General features: G+C 44.6%; 1 protein-coding gene across 7 annotated transcripts in view; it reads left to right on the forward strand.

Moving 5' to 3' along the window:
• The window catches only part of slit2 (slit homolog 2 (Drosophila)), a 671,546-nt gene extending 656,257 nt beyond the window's left edge, over positions 1 to 15,289 (forward strand). For 6 of the 7 annotated variants that reach the window (XM_072496471.1, XM_072496473.1, XM_072496472.1 and 3 more), the window contains 3 exons: positions 498 to 786; positions 8,765 to 8,976; positions 13,521 to 15,289. In XM_072496471.1, the coding sequence (XP_072352572.1) occupies positions 498 to 786; positions 8,765 to 8,976; positions 13,521 to 13,762 (743 nt within the window). In that variant the 3' untranslated portion in view covers positions 13,763 to 15,289. Of the gene's footprint in view, positions 1 to 497; positions 787 to 8,764; positions 8,977 to 9,692; positions 9,782 to 13,520 lie in introns of all 7 variants that reach the window. The other variant, XM_072496476.1, reaches the window with a different exon arrangement.
• Positions 15,290 to 15,494: the final 205 nt, after the last annotated feature.

A 15,494-nucleotide genomic window follows, 5' to 3' on the forward strand; every position in this document is an offset into this window, starting at 1 on the left:
GGATCAACACATTTACATGCAGAGGCAACATTTACCAAAGCAATTGCACAAAATAACGCTGCCTTACCTAGGGCACTGTTTTAGTGATTACACTTGCCTCCTTTATAGATAGTTTAAGCGATACTCGCAAGGGCTGCTCTCCAGAACACCTACTCACTGTGCCTTGGAGTGGTGTGATTCATGCTTCTGCCTGTGATTCTCCAATTTAAAATGTTTTTATCATAATGGATACTGCTCACATGTAGTCTTGACTATAGGGTTAGATTTACAGATTATTGTTGATGGGATCTAAGATAGAAAATAATTGGAAATGTAAGCTTAAAAGGAGAGTTGCAAGATAGTTTTAATAATAAGTATTTAATCATTTGAGGAAATGAACTGCAAGAAGTATTTTCACGTCAATGGAACATGCTTGATTATTGCTGCGTGATTTTAGTAATAACTCAAAAGTATATTTGCTGCCCCAGATTATTCATTATAACGTTGCTACTTTTTAGGTATGCCCACCAAGACAAACTTTGCAGCTTTGCGCCAAGGACCCGGCCAGAATGGCACCAGTTTCCATGGCTGCATTCGTAACTTGTATATCAACAATGAACTGCAGGACTTCAAGAAAGTTCCCATGCAGATTGGCATTCTGCCAGGCTGTGAACCCTGCCAGAAGAAGATGTGCCAGCATGGCACCTGTCACTCTATTGGCCAGTCCAGCTTCACCTGTGAGTGTGAGGGAGGTTGGACAGGGACACTTTGTGACCAGCAAACCAACGACCCATGTCAGGGCAATAAGTAAGTAATTGTGCAACATGCTATTTGTTTATTTTTTATTGGTTAAATTCTCATTGTTTGCACTTGGGAAAATGGGAATTACTTAGGAAGAGAATATTTTCCCATTTTTGGACTCCAGTGGAAACATCGAGTGCTTCCACAGACCAGAAAAAGGCTGGGACCTTTGTTGAGAAAAATTCCCTTCAATTTTCCCCACCAGTATATTTTCAATCTCAGATCAGCTACTTTTACTGTGACCAGGTGATGACTTTGAAAACATTTGGCGCGATCTAATGGGGAAAAAAACAAGTCCCTTTCTGAGCATAATTAGTGCTGGGACGGACCCCGCTATTGAACAGCACTCTATTATTCTTCGGGCATAGGCGAAGAACGCCCCGCCGAGGCTGCACTCAGTTGCATTTCCTCCACAGAGGAGCTCTGCTCACCAGTACAGGAAGAGATCGGGTGCCATTTTTAAAGTGCCCCGATCTCTCAACCCCCCCCCCTCACCCCCCGACATGACTCCCCAATCCCCCAAGTGCCATCTCACCTGTTGGGGAGTCCTCGAGCTATCCCGCAACCCACTTCATGCAGCCAAGGCACCCCGGGGCCCAATCCCTGGCGCGGGTAAAATGGCACCTGGACACCCAGGTGGCTCTGCAAAGGTGCCAATGTGGCATTGCTGGGACATGAGGTTGGTAGTGCCCAGGTGGCATCAGCAGTGCCAGGGTGCCACTCTGCCAAGTGACCAACCACCTGGGGACCTCCAATCTCCTGGAAGAACCCCCCCCATTCCATTCCGCCTGGTCACCCATTTGTGGGCATAGACATAGTTAAGTGAGCTGTTCACTTAACGATGCAAGTCTGGATCCCACCCATTGTGGGCGGGATCCATAACACGGCATCTCTTATAATCTTGTTATATCTCGCCGGGCGTAACGACCATCGGGAATCCCAGAAGAGACCTCTTGCAGGATTTACCGGCCACGTTCCATCCTAATTCTGGCAGGACACACCAGCAAATCGCACCCATTGACCTTTATAGCCCAGTCTATAGAAATGTCGGCCTGTGAATGCCAACTTGTCATCTAAATAACTGGAAATATTTTTAGGTTTTCACTGACCTAGATTTGAGACTTTTGCACCCTCGCCTTGATTGCTTTTGATGTTGAATGCACTGGAGATTGTCCTATGTCTATTTATGCATCATTAATGACTTTAGCTCTGAAGGGTTTCACTGAATCTTAACCAAAATTCATAATTGATTTCATGCAAGGAAGACATTCTGGGTTGTGCTCACTGACCTACATTGGGTGAAGGCTCACCAAAATTTCTATTTTGAAATTCTGGTTTAGTGTTCAAGTTCCTCTAGGGTCGCTTCCTTCCCCCATCTCTGTAACCTCCTGCAGCCACACAACCCTTTGAGAATACTGCACTCTTCCAATGCTGGCCGCTTGTAGATCCCCCACCAACTTAATCTCACGATTGGCAGCCATGCCTTCAGCTGCTTTGGAATTCCCCCTCCAACCTCTCTACCTTTCTGTCTCACTCCTCCTGTAAAATGCTCCTTAGAATCAACTTTTAACCAACTTTTGGTCACCTGTCCTAATATCACATCCTTTGATTCAATGACAGTGTTTGTCTGATTACACTCCTGTGAAGCTCACAGGATGTTTCACTGCGTTAAAGAAATGGGGCGTCATTCTCCGACCCCCCGCCGGGTCGGAGAATGGCCGTTGGCCGCCGTGAATCCCGCCCCTGCCCCCGCCGAAGTCTCCGGTACCGGAGATTGGGCGGGTGCGGGAATCATGCCACGCCGGTTGGCGGGACCCCCCGCTCAATTCTCCGGCCCGGATGGGCCGAAGTCCCGCCCAGAAATTGCCTGTCCCGCCGGCGTAAATCAAAGCTGGTATTTACCGGCGGGACCAGGCGGCTTGGGCGGGCTCCGGGGTCCTGGGGGGGGGCGCGGGGCGATCTGACCCCGGGGGTGCCCCCACGGTGGCCTGGCCCGCGATCGGGGCCCACCGATCCGCGGGCGGGCCTGTGCCGTGAGGGCACTCTTTCCCTTCCGCCACGGTCTCCACCATGGCGGAGGCGGAAGAGACTCTCCCCACTGCGCATGCGCGGGAAACTGACAGCGGCCGCTGACGCTCCCGCGCATGTGCCGCATTTCCGCGCCAGCTGGCGGGGCACCAAACGCCATTTCCGCCAGCTGGCGGGGCAACAAACGCCATTTCCGCCAGCTGGCGGGGCGGAAATCCCTCCGGCGCCGGCCTAGCCCCTCAATGTTGGGGCTCGGCCCCCAAAGATGCGGAGCATTCCGCACCTTTGGGCCGGCGCGATGCCCGTCTGATTGGCACCGTTTTTGGCGCCAGTCGGCGGACATCCCGCCGTTGGGGGAGAATTTCGCCCATGGAAGTTGGTGTTCTTAACTTCCTTTTTATACTATTTTCAATGCAATTGTTAATATATTCACATATGTTTGTAATCCCTTTGTTTTAAGCATATTAGCAACTAATTAAAATAATAGTAGGCAAGATTATATGTGTTCTTGATAACTGCTAATCATAACAAATAGGGAAACATAAACCCACAGATACATATAACCTTGTCCATGCATTACTATTAACTGAACATTTAAAACATATTAATTTTGCACATGTCAAACATTTACAAATGCTGTTGGTAGGACATCGCACATAGAAGTCATGTTTAACATAGCTTGTAGAAAAACACTGTAAAGACATTTTCATACAGTTTAGGGAATGGAATATATTGATCTTAAAATACAAAGCACCCTGTGTATTTCCTTTTCATCATTATTTGACTCTTTTCAATAACACCGGTAATCTCCTGCAGCATCTGGGGGGGCGATTTACCGGCTTCGTCCCTCTGAAATCGGCACGGGATGCAGCCGGTAGATCCCACAATAGGCCTCTTCCAGGATCCCCAATGGTCATTATGCCTGACAAGATCTAATGAAATCTTGCGATCTGTATCTCACCCACATAGTTAAGCTCACGTAACTATGCCGATGTCAGATCGATTCGGCTCCTGGGATCCACTGGTCTTGCCTAGGTGACCCCAGCCAAGCGCCATTTAGCATTTGGGAGTATCTCCCAGGCAATCAGAGGTTGATATCTGGTCAGGGTGGCACTCTAGCATTACTGATACCACCTGGGTACCTTGGCACTGCCAGCCTGGCACTCTGGCAGTGCCCGCTGGCACCGTGGTAGTGCCACCTGAATGCCAGCCTGAAACTGCCAGGGTGTACAGGTTGCACTGACGGGGCACTGCCAGGATGCCAGGCTGGCAGTGCCAAGGTGTTCAGGTGGCATTTTACCCGAGCCGGGAATCGGGCCTGGATTGCCCTGGCCATATGAGGTGGGGTGCAGGGGGCTCGAGGACTTCCCAACAGGGAAGTTGGATCACTGGGAGTGGGGGGTGGGGGCGGGGGGGGGGGGGTCTGGGATTGAGTCGCGGGTGGGGGAAGTCAAGAGATCGGGGTGCCATTTTCTGATCTCTTCCTGCACTGAGGAGCTCTGCTCGTCGGAGTTCCTCAGTGCAGGGAATGCCACTGAGTGCAGTCTGAGCAGGGCGCTCCCCATTGAGGCCCGGAAAAACAGGGTCATTACTTAGCGGGGTTGATCCTGACGCTTGTAGCCAGGAATGACCCCTCTAATCCTGGCGAACAGACTTTCATTTTCGTTAGCTCGCGCTCCTGCTCTTGTTTTAAATTTTGTTTTGTAAACTATACAATTGCTTTGTAATTTCCCAGTACACTTCTCCTGTCCTTCAGCTTGGGCACATATGGGTTTAGATCTTTGCACGTGGCAGATTCACTCCATAATCTGTCAGCCAGTTGGCCGCAGGAAGCTGGAATCTATGCCAATCGGTGGGCTTCCCACTCCAAGCTGGAGAAATCTGTTGCCAAATGCTTCATTTAGTGTCCAAAATCAATGACGGTTGTCTTTGGCCAAGCCATTTGCCACAACAGAGAGCCTCTCCATCATGGCGAGCTTGGAAATCCTAACCTGGCACTTCCTATGGGAGTGGGACTAGAGTCAGGCCAGTATTCAAGCATGCGCAGTGTTCGGAGGCAGCTGCTCCACTGAATTGGAATTTTGGTAGACCGGGGGCTGGATTATCCGCTCCTCGACACTGAAATTGTTTCGGTGACGGGGCGGAGAATCCATTTTGCTGCCGAAATCAGGAGCAGCGCCGGTTTTTAAATTCTCCACACACCGAAAATCGACGTACTTGTGGTGTACGCCGCGCCGAGTAGCCACCTCCTGAGGCCTGCCCTGCAATGCTCAGTCCCCGACCGGCCGAATTCCCGATGGCATGGGTCTCTCATGGTCCCTCCATCCAGGATCCTCGCATGGTGGCTGCGGACTCAGTCCGGGACCGGCACAGTTGGGGAGGGCCAATCGGCGTGCGGCGGGGGGGGGGGGCTTCATTTGGGGCTGGAGGCAATGTGTGCGGGCAGTCCGGGGCACGCGAACGTCCGATGTGGGGCACTATTTTGCCGGCCCAGGTTCGCGGGCTGAGGCCGCCGCCGTGTGGATGCGCAGCCTCTGACCCGGAAGTTCTGGAGGCCGTATCGGCAGCTAGAGCTGCGAGCTCTACAACGGCTGCCAGCTAGCCCCCAACAAAATGGGGAATCTGTGGCCTTTTGACGTGAGTTTACCTGGCGTAAAAGACCACAGTTTTTACGATGTGGCTTTTAGTCCCAAAAACAGAGAATCCAGCCACAGGAGTGTGCAGATTAAACCAGTTAAGAGGAGGTCTGAACTTGGTGGATTTGTTTGGATAGCTATGGTACCTCTTTGAATATGGTTTCAGGAGGAAGTTAGGAACACTTTTGGATGAGTAAAGCACCCTTTGGGATAGGTGAGGTACCTTTTGGGATTGTTAAAAGTAAAAATGATTATGCATAAAAAGTGCATAAACCCATTGGAACAGTTAAAGCTATCAAAGAACTGCCATGGATATCAAAGGTCACAAGGTGAGTTGGCATGGAAGTAGGAAGGGCCAAGAGTGTTGTGTAGGGGGCATGGGTTGGCATAGGGGGTATGAGGAGGCATGTTGAATGGGAGTGGGTGGGGTAATGAAGTGGCATAGCTTGGCATAAATGCGTCATAGGGAGTGTGTGTGTTTTTGGAGGGGCGGGAGGGGGTGGGGGGTTGAGGCCTGGGCGACCTTGTTTCATTTTTTAAAAATTAATTCAATAAAGTGCTGTAGCACAGAGGCAGGCTCGCCGCTCATCCCACCTCCGCAACCAGCAGTCTGTGAACCCATTCAGGGCTACTTATAACCCCATCACTTCTCCACCGCCACTCCCCCAAACCATCGGAACTGTGGAAATCGGAACTGTGGGCAGCCATTTCTAAAGATTGGGTTTGCAGAGCAAGGAATTCTCCGGATTTGAAGTTGAGGCATGATCTTCCGGCCGCGCTGCAGCTCGCCGCGGCGCAGCGTGGCCGGTGAAAGCCGGGAGACCCTGATCCTGGGATTTACCCAGCTCACACGCCTCGCGAGATTCAACACAATCTTGTGAGACATTGCAAGGGGAATCCGCCCACAATGGGGATCAGTTTTTGGCAAGTCTGCATATTAGAGCGAGGCAGTAAGTCTTACTCTAATGTGCAGATTCCCAAGGTACCTGAGGCTTTGGGCAGGGTGGTGCCCTATCACTGCTGATGCCACCTGGGTACCCTGGCAGTGCCAAGGTGACCAGGTGATGCTGGCAGGGGTGCTGTCAAGTTGGCACTGCCAAGGTGCCAAGCTGTCATTTTTGCGTGTGCGTGATCGGGCCAGGGTTGCCTGCCATGGGTGTTGCGAAGGTGGTGAGGGAGCCGGGGGATCTCCCATGTTGCGTTCGGGCTGGGGGGGGATTGGGGATTTTAAAATGGCGTCCGAATCTCTCGATACAACGGAGAGTTCCAGCGAGCGGAGCTCCCCATTCTAAAAAAGGCGGCTATGAGGGGCCTCGGCCGCACGTTTCCCGTTTAGGCCCTTATTCAAAGTGAATCGCGTTGAATAGCCACATGTTTCTCGACACTGTGAGTGCTAGGAAACACGCGGCTAAATGCGCTCACTCGGGAAATTTGTTCCATTTTGGTCAAATGCAGACCTTTACAACACTCCTATAAGATTACTTATCAGAATCAAATCATACTTTGTTTCCTATTTCTGTACACTAGTAAAAAGATTCATGTTTACTTTATGCTGCTGTGAAAGTAGAAATTAAATATAATTTTACGCTGGATTAACTACATAATAATGAAAAAGGAGGAAGACATCATAGTAATATGCAGAGATTTTGAGATGACTGGAAAGAAAGGCTAATTAACAGCAATTAATCATCATTATAGCTCATTATAGCTACTGTGGAATTCCCTGCAAAAGTGAAACTCAACAGTCAAACCTATAGTGAATGCTCTAAAGTTAATAATATTCTCAGAATGCAACTATGGTACTAAATACATTTGAAAATGACCAGGAAATAAGTAATATACCGTAGGTTTTCACAAAGTTTATTATTAAGATGATTCGGTGTGGACTCAGTATTTCTCTTGTGTTTCATTTAGGCCTGATTGTCAAGTATAGCTGATGCTAATTGTTCCTTTGAGGCATATTGGAAACATCAAGAAATCCAAACAAATAATTTACCTGATTAGTGCACTCTAATGAGGAATTTGAAGCTCTTCAAGCAGGAAGTTTGGAATTATCATGCCTCACTTTTCCTCTAAGCTCATATATGTTATTAATACTAGCAAAAAAAAAAGACAATAGTTTTGAATTGTAACCAGGGGCAATAAAGCTACCATACTACATTTATAATGTTTGCTTGTTCCTCAAAAGCACATTTTTACTGAGGTTTTTTGAATGCACCCAATCTTGGAATTAATATTTTAAATGATTTTCTGCATCTAATAAGCAAGTTATACTGTAAAAATTAACTGCTAGATTTCAGGCGGGTTATTTTAATTGGAACACTATGGTAAATAGTATTACTGTGATTTTTGGCTTTTGGAAGCATTGATCCAGAATGAAACTAAACTTGTTTGAATGAGGCAGTTGGTTTTGGCTGGAAAGATCTGTGTGGGTGCTGCGACATAAAGACTGATTAATTACATGCAAATGGTATTAATGATGACATTATGAAAAAGGAGAAGAATTATTATACATTCCTCACAACTGTCATTAATGAATAAAGAGATAAGGTATAATTTTACAGCACTCAGGCTCAGTAATGAGAATTTTCATCTGATAAAAAACCTCAGTTAAATTTCTGCCCAACTAATGCTATTTTGTCGGCAAGTGTGGCCTTTGCTGTTCTGTTAGTCACCGCGAACAGGTATACAGGAGGGAGCTTCTGATTTATGTGGAACAGAACCTCACCTGGAGGTTTAATTTTCATTAACAATGCACTACTTCATGCATTTTGCAAAATTGCTCCATGCATAATTCAAATGAAACAATGACTGTGATAAAATAGGACATAAAAGCATTCGATATTGGCACAAGGAAATTAAACCCCCAGGGGCCTTCAACCAACTGATGGCCTGACTACTGTTGAGAATTTGGTATTGCAGAACTGTGGGTAGGGATTCATGTTGTACTATGGCACATCATACTGGTGATCCCTCATCTCTAGACCATTCAAACAGGTGAGCAGATAAAGAAAGTTAGCTGTAGATGAAAATATGACCTGAATTTTGTTCACCCCCACCCGGTCTTCAGTTCAAGGCAGTTGCTCAATTTTCTCCACCTCAGTTGTGTTCCTTCACAATCCACGACAGGATAGATTAAGATATGAGAGTGAGACATTCTATCTGGGCAACTAATATTGCTTGCCCACTCTTTGAGTAGCAGAAAGCAGTATTATGAGACACAGCAGGAAGGAGAGAAAATAAAGTGGGAACTGTAAGAGAAAAAGCAATTATTAAATTTGCTGATTATTTAATTGCATTTTAATCTTTAATGTTTCCAGGTGTGTACATGGTATTTGTGTGCCCATCAATGCCTTCTCATACAGCTGTAAATGCCAGACGGGTTTCAAAAATGTACTGTGTGATGAGGAAGAGGAGCTGTTTAACCCCTGTCAGAACATCAGGTGTAAACATGGGAAATGTAGGCTTTCAGCTGTCAACAGGCCTTATTGCGAATGTAATAGTGGATACACTGGAGAGAACTGTGATAAAGGTAGGGGAAGTTCATTTTAAGTAACTTTTTGAATATAGATTTGATTGTTTGCCTGCTTGTTTAACCATGGCACAGTTTCTGAAATGTTGTAATTTGAATCCACAATTAATTTTGAACTACTCTACCATTTGCTTTCCTTATACTTAAGCATTTCCAAGATTGTGGAAGCAACCAGTGGAGAAATAAATTACTTTCATTGTTTGTGTACTTTTGTGACTGATTTAATTCCTCTGTCCAGAAATAATGCCTACATTGTATGTTATGCACAATAAAGAAATTTGAGGAACATCAATATAGAATAATATACTTCTTCAAAATTAACATCAAGGCTGTGACAGAAATGTTTATCATTCACTGTATTCCACCCCTCCAAAAGTTGAAGTCTGATGGTTCATTCAGAAGTAGTTATTCTTTGCTTGAGAAAGAGTGTCTACAAATTGTATTTTCTTCCCTCCTTTTGAATATTGACAGATCACTCTGTATACCTTCAAGCTGAATTGTACCGAATGCTGACAAGGGCATGTTTGTATCCTACATCACACTTTCAAATACTATTGTTTGCGTTAATGTATGCCTCAGTTTAATTCAGTTTTCGTATTATGAGCTTTAATTAAATGAATTCAAAAGCCCTCATTTAAATAGGTTTCATTTATCAGCTTTAACCTCACTGCTGTTTATCTCACTTTAACATTTCTATATCTTCCTGGACTGAGCAGCCAAATCCAATGATTCCGCATTTAACCCTAGTACAAACTCTACCTCTGACCTCTCAGCTTCAACTGACCAATCACAGCACCTCTTGCAGGTGAGACGAATGGGAAAAGGGGTGAATCGTTTCTTTTTCTCTCTCTCTTCCTGCTAGTTACCCTTTCTAAAAATCCTTTTCTTTCTTATTCACGTGTTTGAATCCAATAAAATCTATTTACCCCCGTGATCCTGGCTCAGAGCTTTACCCTGCCCTTTTACCTTGTAGAGTTTGGTTTTCTTATTCTGTTGTTGTGTTAAAGCATGCAGTCAGTGATTATTATTTCCATGTCTTGTTGGTTCATGTTTCCGTACTAGACGGCTGAAGGCATAGTCAATAAATAAATGTGTAATGTGTTGCAAAAATCAATCCTTTTGTATCCATAACAACTCATGGAAAGATTGAAGTGCGAAGGGAGCTTGTGCTCGTCGTTCATGATGTACATATGAAGCCGCAATATTTTACTGAAAAGCACAATGTTTGCAGTCTCCGATTAGAATAACATTCAAAATATATTTAACAGAACTAGCCTTAAAAGAGCATTTGTCAACAGTCACGACCCAGTTTTTTTCCGCAAGTAAAAAAGAGTTGAGAAGTCATGAAGTTGTGACGCTCTCCCTCATCAGTGACATAAACTGGGTATAACCTCATTTCCACTGGGTGTTTTGTTTCTAGAATTAGGTTTGAGGATAAATTTGTTTCCCATTTGATAGTATTTTCATAGAACTTGTCATAAAGTCTCTACAGTGCAGGAGGAGACCAGTCTGCCCATTCATAGAATTTACAGTGCAGAAGGAGGCCATTCGGCCCATCGAGTCTGCACCGGCTCTTGGAAAGAGCACCCTACCCAAGGTCAACACCGCCACCCTATCCCCGTAACCCAGTAACCCCACCCAACACTAAGGGCAATTTTGGACACTAAGGGCAATTTATCATGGCCAATCCACCTAACCTGCACATCTTTGGACTGTGGGAGGAAACCGGAGCACCCGGAGGAAACCCACGCACACACGGGGAGGATGTGCAGACTCCGCACAGACAGTGACCCAAGCCGGAATCGAACCTGGGACCCTGGAGCTGTGAAGCATGTGCGATCCACAAGGCTACCGTGCTGCCCCTTGAGTCCACATCGACCCTCCGAAAGAGCACTCTACCACGGCCCACTTCCCCAACCTATTCCCGTAATCCCACCTCTCCTGAACATCAGAGCAATTTATCATGGCCAATCCACCTAACCCAAGCTTTGGACTGTGAGAGGAAACCGTAGGAAACCCATGCAGACATAGGGAGTATGTGCAGACTCCACAGACAGTCAACCAAGGCTGGAATTGAGCCTGGGTCCCTGGTGTTGTGAGGCAGCTGTGCTAACCAGTGTGTCACTTAACAAATATTTCAAGTATAGATGGTACGTTAATACTTCCAATTTTGTAACTGGCCACTAACAGAACAATTCTTGAAGTATTGAAATCTTGAATTTTTGGGGTATCCCAGGTTCCAAAATTACGTTACTTTAGTAATCAGTCGCGGGGTTTGTATGAATAATCAATTTCCTAATTATATGAGGTTTTTTTAATGCTTTCATGAAATGCGAGCACCACCACTGGCAAGGCCAGCAGTTTTTGTCCATCCTTAATTATTCTTGAGAAAGTGGTGGTGAGCTGCCTTTTTGAACTACACTAACAACCTCCCATTGTGCTAGGTTTGACTCCAGCCAGTGGAGAGTTTTTCTCCAATTCTCCTTGATACCAATTTTGCAAGGCTACCATGATGCCACACTTGGTCATGCTGCCTTGATTGCAAGATCAGTCATTCCTACCTCACCCCTGGAATTCAGATCTTTTTTCCATGTTTGGACAAGGGCTGAAATGAAGTCTGGACCTGAGTCGTAATAGTAACATCCAAACTGAGCATCGGCGAACAGGCTATTGCTGCATAAATGCCATCTGATAGCACTGTTGACGATACCTTCCATCACTTTGCTGATGATTGGGAGTAGACTGATGGGGCAATAATTTGCCTGATTGGATGTGTCCTGCTTTTTACTGACAGGAAGCATTGTGGGCAATTTTGCACATTTCCAGGTAGATGCTTGTATTGCAGTTTGACTGGAACAGCTTAGCTTAGGGTGCAGCTAATTCTGGAACTCAGGTTTTCAGCACCACAGCTGCAAGATTAGATTGTCAGGGTCCATAACCTTTGCTGTGTCAAGTGTGCTCAACCTTTGCTTGATATCACATGGTGTGATTTGAATTGTCTGAAGGTTGACATCTCTGATACTGGGGACATCAGGAGGAGGCTGAGATAGAGAATCCACCCAACACTTCCAGTTGAAGATGGTTGTAAAAGTCTTATCTTTTTTGCTGATGTTCTGAGCTCAGTCATTGAGGATGGGAATATTTAAAGAGCCTCCTCTTCTGGTTAGCTGTTAAAGTGTCCACCATCATCCACGACTGGGTGTGGCAACAATGCAGAGCTTAAATCTGATCCACTGGTTGTGAGATTGTTTAGCTCTGTCCTTAGCAGGGTGCTTAATGCTTGCAGTCCTGTGTTTTAGGTATGCTTGCTGCTGCTCCTTGCATGCTCTCCTGCATTCCTCAATGAATCAAGATTGGTCCCTTGACTTGATGGTAATGGTAGAGTGAAGGATATGCTGGACCATGGGGTTACACATTATGATTGAATACAATTCTGCCACTCATGATGGGCCATAGTGCCTCATGGATGCCCAGTTTTGAGCTGCTGGATCAGTTCTGAATCTATCACATTTGCCATATTGGTAGTCTCACACAACTCAATAGACGGTCTCTTCGGTGTGAAGGGGGCACTCCGTCTTTACCAGGACTGTGCCGTGCACATTCCTACCAATGTTGCCACGGGCAGGTCCATCAATGACAATGATTGGTGAGGGCAAGGCCAAGTAGGTTTTCCCCCTTGATGGTTCCCTCCCCATTTGCCAAAGGCCAGGTCTGGCAGACCAGGTAAGAGGGGCAGATTTCCTTCCTTAAACGGCACTAGTGAACCTAATCTATTTTTACAACATCGCCATTGCTAAAAGTTGCTTTTGATTCCAGATTTATTAACCAATTGGATTTAAATTCCACCAGCAGCTATGGTGGGATTTGAATCCATGTCCCCAGAGCATTAACCTGGCTGTCTGAAGTATTAGTCCAATGACAATACCATTGTGCCACCATTCCCAATAAATGATATTGAAATAAACTTTACTCATGTTCCTTTCATTCTGCAGTCAGTTATACATCTTCCACTTCAACCATACAACTGCCAAATGCAGCAGACTTGAGTGAAGAAGGGACTTTTTATTTATTCCCAAGATGTAGGCAAAGCCTGCAAAATCACTTTTATCACCTATCATTGTCTGTGCTGATAACTGCTATGATTGCAAGAGCATTTAGGATCATTTTGCAAATCACCAGATTAATTGCATTTGATTTCCAAGATTCCCCAAACTGGGAACTTGTAAGTTACAGTTTGCCAGTCCAGTAATGCATATTTTCTATATAATGAGACATGCAAACTTCAAAAGGTAATGGCTGGTGCTGAAGCATGCCTTCCATAGCTAACAACAGCCTAGATAGGGGAGTTTCTATTTTCCATTCTAAGTATGCAAATATCTTGTCCTGTTTTGGCAACTGATACTTGCGCAAGTGGCTAATCCATTTAGACAGAAGCTAATTGATCCTGATGATTTAAGACCATGAATCGCCTAAGAAGCTAAATACATCACTTGGATGGTGTCATCACTAGAAGCAAATAATGGTTCTTTCATTCTCACTTGCAGAAATCTCCTGTCGAGGGGAACGAATCCGAGATTACTACCAGAAGCAGCAAGGCTATGCCGCTTGCCAGACAACCAAAAAGGTCTCGCGGTTAGAGTGCCGAGGTGGATGTGACAACAGACAGTGCTGTGAACCTCTGAGAAGCAAGCGACGGAAATACAGTTTTCAATGCACTGACGGCTCTTCATTTGTGGAGGAGGTGGAAAAAGTCGTGAAATGCGGCTGCTCACGATGTTCTTTGTAAAAGCTTCAAACGCTCGCCCTTTTTCAAAACTATGTGCACCTGGTGACTGTGTGGGACGTATTTTGCTTCCGTGGTGGAGATATTTGAATTATATTGTAAAATACAGAACAGACTTATTTTTATTATCAGAAAATGACTATTTTCTTCATTTACAAAAATGTTTCAAGTCCTTTTGACTGAAAGTTGTTGCAAAATGCATACAGGCGTCTGTCAGATGCCAAACCGCTTTGGACTGGATTTTGACTTTTCCTGACTTGGCATAAAGGAAACTCTCCATATTTCGACATCAAGTGGAGAGGAAAAGCGAAATGGAAAGGAGGACTGTACCACTGAAAGTGGGCGATGTCCGCTTGAAGAAGATGACAAGCTGCCAGTCATGTCAGTTCATCTTTGAAACAGGGATATAGATTTAACTGTGCTTCAAAGAACTGAAATCAAGAGTGTGCATCAATGAAGAAGCCTGGAACCTCCGCTGTCATTTCATATCTTGATTATGTGAACAGTCATTTTCTTTTCCCCAGTATAATGTGTACATTAGCATATATGAGCTTACAAAGTGTTTTAGCAAGCCTTGTTTCCAGTATTAATTCTTTGTAATATAATTATAAATGGGGGACTATACAACCAATAGAGAATTGATGTATGGATTACTTAGTTGGATAAAGTTTTGTGGTTTTCTTTTTGAAATGAGTTTATGCAGTATTCAAGATATCATTACGAAGTATTTATTGTATCAAAAAACGTGTACCTAACTTTGCTAGATCTTCTCTTTCACTCCATTTTGAATCTTTAATATATATTAATTTATATTTCGTCCTCATATTTTTGTATGTTAAAAACATTTAAAAAAAAGATTGCAGTTTTTTTTATTTTGTGGGGGGGGGGGATAGAGTAACTAACAACCTAGCATGTCCTCTCGGGTGAATTGTCTTGTTATCTTTTTGATCAGTTGTGTTTCCTGTACTTTTGACCAATGACATTGTTTTGGTTTACAAAGCCTGGGAAATAACCTCAACCTAACCATTTCAGGTATAACAAACCAGTGTATATTTTGTGAATTCTGCTGAATTTGAACCTACCTGGACACTCTAGACTTTTTGTTATAGAAGTGATTTGTTACAACCACCAACTCCCCCAATCCCCTGAAATTTAGTCAAAGTGAAAATTAAAACACATGTCATTTCCCTTAAAGATGGACAAGTTTTTCCATATCAGGATATTGTTTGGAGTTCCTCAGCTTCCTGACTGACTGTAAAGTTCAGAATTGTCTCCTTTTCTTGACTATTGAAACTACATGTCAGCCCTTTGTTCTCCTCCAGTAACTTGTTGCTGCTAAACCACAGATTTAGAGTTGATAAATTTAAGTAGTTGGGCTGTGCTCTTTACAAATTAAAGTCTGGGAACGCCTGTGTAAATACAACTTGGTTTCCTTTGATTTCTTTCTTTTTACAACTGGTTAGATGTACATGTTGACTGATATCGGTAATGTTACTGATGTTTGTAAATTAAATCAGATATTAACTTCAATTGGATTGACCCTTGCATTTATTGACTGGTTATGTAGTACCTTGCCTGTTGGTTAAAAAGTAAGAGCCAACGCACTTTATGAATCATTCCATCGTTTTGCTGACTAGATTACTAGTTTAACAGCTTGATAGAAGAAGCATAGGGGGAGAAATTCAATTTAGTTCACCCGTCTTTTGAGTATTAAATCAGCATTAAGGTCACAAAT

This window comes from Scyliorhinus torazame, chromosome 3 (genome assembly GCF_047496885.1).
Source record: "Scyliorhinus torazame isolate Kashiwa2021f chromosome 3, sScyTor2.1, whole genome shotgun sequence".
NCBI classification, from domain to species: domain Eukaryota; kingdom Metazoa; phylum Chordata; class Chondrichthyes; order Carcharhiniformes; family Scyliorhinidae; genus Scyliorhinus; species Scyliorhinus torazame.